This window comes from Caenorhabditis remanei, chromosome X, assembly GCF_010183535.1.
Source record: "Caenorhabditis remanei strain PX506 chromosome X, whole genome shotgun sequence".
NCBI classification, from domain to species: domain Eukaryota; kingdom Metazoa; phylum Nematoda; class Chromadorea; order Rhabditida; family Rhabditidae; genus Caenorhabditis; species Caenorhabditis remanei.
The window spans coordinates 16,809,310-16,812,133 of record NC_071333.1 but is presented as its reverse complement, the minus strand read 5'-3'; the positions used below and the strand labels follow the sequence as shown (position 1 = coordinate 16,812,133).

At 35.6% G+C, this 2,824-nt stretch overlaps 1 protein-coding gene across 1 annotated transcript; it reads left to right on the top strand.

The window, feature by feature from the left end:
- GCK72_025380 (uncharacterized protein) lies at nucleotides 1–2,824 on the top strand (the record flags this gene model as incomplete). Its single annotated transcript, XM_053736315.1, has 5 exons — nucleotides 1–49; nucleotides 1,100–1,152; nucleotides 2,341–2,439; nucleotides 2,485–2,602; nucleotides 2,724–2,824. 5 exons carry the CDS (start codon nucleotides 1–3, stop codon nucleotides 2,822–2,824), a joined length of 420 nt encoding a protein of 139 aa, XP_053579881.1.

Sequence of the window (2,824 nt, the reverse complement as noted above, 5' to 3'; positions counted from 1 at the left end):
ATGACTACCAAGCTTTGGCTTATTTCGAAAACGCTTAGCACGGAAAACAGTGAGTTTTTAATTTTTCTGAAATAATTTTGAAAATCTTTTTATATTTTGTTTTTTGTGAATGTGATCAATCAAAGCGAGACTACTTTAACATTGAAGTCACTTTTTTTCTAATACTACGAGGACTACACCCCTCATGAATCCTTTAAGATTATCACGGATAATCTTACTTTATTCATATAGTTCCCGGGGTTCCTCCGTCTTCTTTTTTAGTATTAATGGCCTCTGCCGCGTCTCAGTTGGCATCTGCTTTCAGTTCTAATCAGTTATCTGGTATTGTAAAAGGTTCGCATCATAAGAGTATGAAAACGAAAAACAAGTAGACAAAGTTGCATGAATATCTAATGCGAATCATCCAAGTTGCAGACTCTCTAGTATGTTTTTGTTGGAATTTGATTCTTGACGTTTTTGATAGAAAAAGATCGATCACTTTATATTCATTGCTCTTTTGAAATAACAATTAGTTTCGGATATGTTTAATGAACTTGGATTAGGTAAGTGTGACGAATTGAACTTAAGGTATTATGATAAAACCGAATATACTTTAAAAAAAAGAGGAAAATCCAGGCATTTTATAAAGATTGGACGAGAGAACCAAACAGCATCTTTTTCTTTTTTTCTTTTTGAGCATAGTCTAGCATTTTTGATCATTTTGATGAAGATAAGTTATCTCACAAGTTTTAACTTTTTCTATAAATATGATCATAGGTGATTTTGGCCCCGACGATACAAAATCTGAAAGAAAAATCTGCAAAATAGCCCCTTGGACCGAGTCGAGTGAATCGGAATTACGTATGGTAAAATTTAAAGAAAAATTTCGACCCGGTCCGTCGTGTACTTGTCAGATAACTAGGATCTCGCTGACTAACACGTTTAAAATCCTCGGACTTTAAAGGACAACTATCTTACTTTGAAAACCAAATATCAAAACGTTTAATCGAATCAACCATGTGTTCTTTGAAAGAAAAACTAACATAAAATAATTTCAGTTTTTACTGATAACATGATATGATTATCATCACTTTTCTCTATCTCACTATCATTTTTTCAGGTTTCGATCGTTTGACTGGGGAGCCGGTGGAGCCTGAGATGGAAGATCCTGATGTGAGTTATGAAAAATTGTTGGTTGATCTGCATAACTCTTCCCCGAAAAGCCTCCAAAAAACGTGATGTGCTTTTTTCTTGAAAAATCTGACTGCAGTTTTTTGAAATTGGAAGAATAGCCCCTAACTATGAATAATTCTGAAATATAAGAACTAACTAAGAAAAAAGATGAAAGAGAGAAAGAAGAAAGTTCGTGAGAACTAATGAAAACATAATTTGGTTAGAAGCACAAATGTGGTAATATACGTGTCAGCTGGGTGAGATCATGTGGTCTTCTTCGTTTCCTGTTCCAGCTTCTTTTTTTGGTTCTGTTCCTATTTTTAGTGTATCTTTACGTTGGAATTTTTTTTCGCTCGTGAGATTTACATCAGAAGTTAAATCTATTTCAAGTCTCACATCAGAAAAATTTCTGTCAGATAAATCACATTTTTCTTTCTCGGATTATAAGAAGATTCTGTGTTGTCCGACATGTCAAAACGAATATCAAAAAATGCTTTGAGTTGTCTGGATTTTCAGATTTAGACGTTGCTATACACGAGATACATTTACTTCAAATGTGTTTTTCTAATGTAAGGTGAAATTAACATCTTTCTAGTATATATTCTTTTCTCAAAAACAGAAAACCTTTACAACATGATGAATTGACTAAACTAAACAGGTAGTATTTCCGCCCCCTCCGAGAATTCATTCCTTCCATAAACAATTGTGGTTTGACCCCCACACAACCGGTGTCGTTTCGCTTCAAATTACACCCACTCAAAAACGCTCAAAACTTTGGCAGTTAGAGCAACAGAAAGTCCTTCTGCCCACACCACTAAACTTTTTTGTTCGTGACCCTTTTCGTCTTTGTGGCTTGACTGGATATGAATAAGATATTTTTTGAAAAAAAAAAGAAACAGGGCCACCAGCACAATTGGTTGTCTTGTCTCGAGTTCTATTTGAGTGTCATTCGTGATGCGATGAAATACATCTAGTTTCCTTTTCCTGGCAACACGTCTTCCAAATTAATTTTTTGGTAGCTAGAATTTGTTTAGGTTAGTTGATATGACAGTTTATGCAAAATTTATGAGAATTTCAACAATGTACCCTTTTTTTCCCAATAAACATCCAAAAATTACATTTGACTTCCACATATAATTCTCAAATTCTTCTAACATTTCTCTATCGTCATAAATGGATTTCCTTAAGGTTATCGCTGCTCGTCAAGAGCAAGAGAAACGTCGCAAAGACAAGCATCGGAGAATGGAGGCTGATCGTGAGCGCATGCGCCAACAAATCCGTAACAAGGTAGGCTAATTAAATTTAGACTGTGAAATGATTGTGTGATTTCAGTACAACTTGAAGAAGAAAGAGGAGGCTCGTGAGCAAGAGATCGCTGGTCGTATTGCTGGAAACCGCAAGACGCCAGAACAGGTTGCTCTTGAGACTCTTAACGCGGAAGAGGATGACGGTGAGTATGATCAGAATTTTTTTTTGCTAGTCATCATTTGTGTATAAAGTTATACATCACTACTACATATGTCAGTTACAGTACCTTCTTTTATCTACAGAATGTATAATTACTATTTCAGGTATCATGACCGCCATCAATGATACCTACGAGAAAGCGAAGAGTACTGTCGCGTCCGCCTGCTCCACCATGAAGAACGTCGTGTCTCTCTGGAAGACCTAA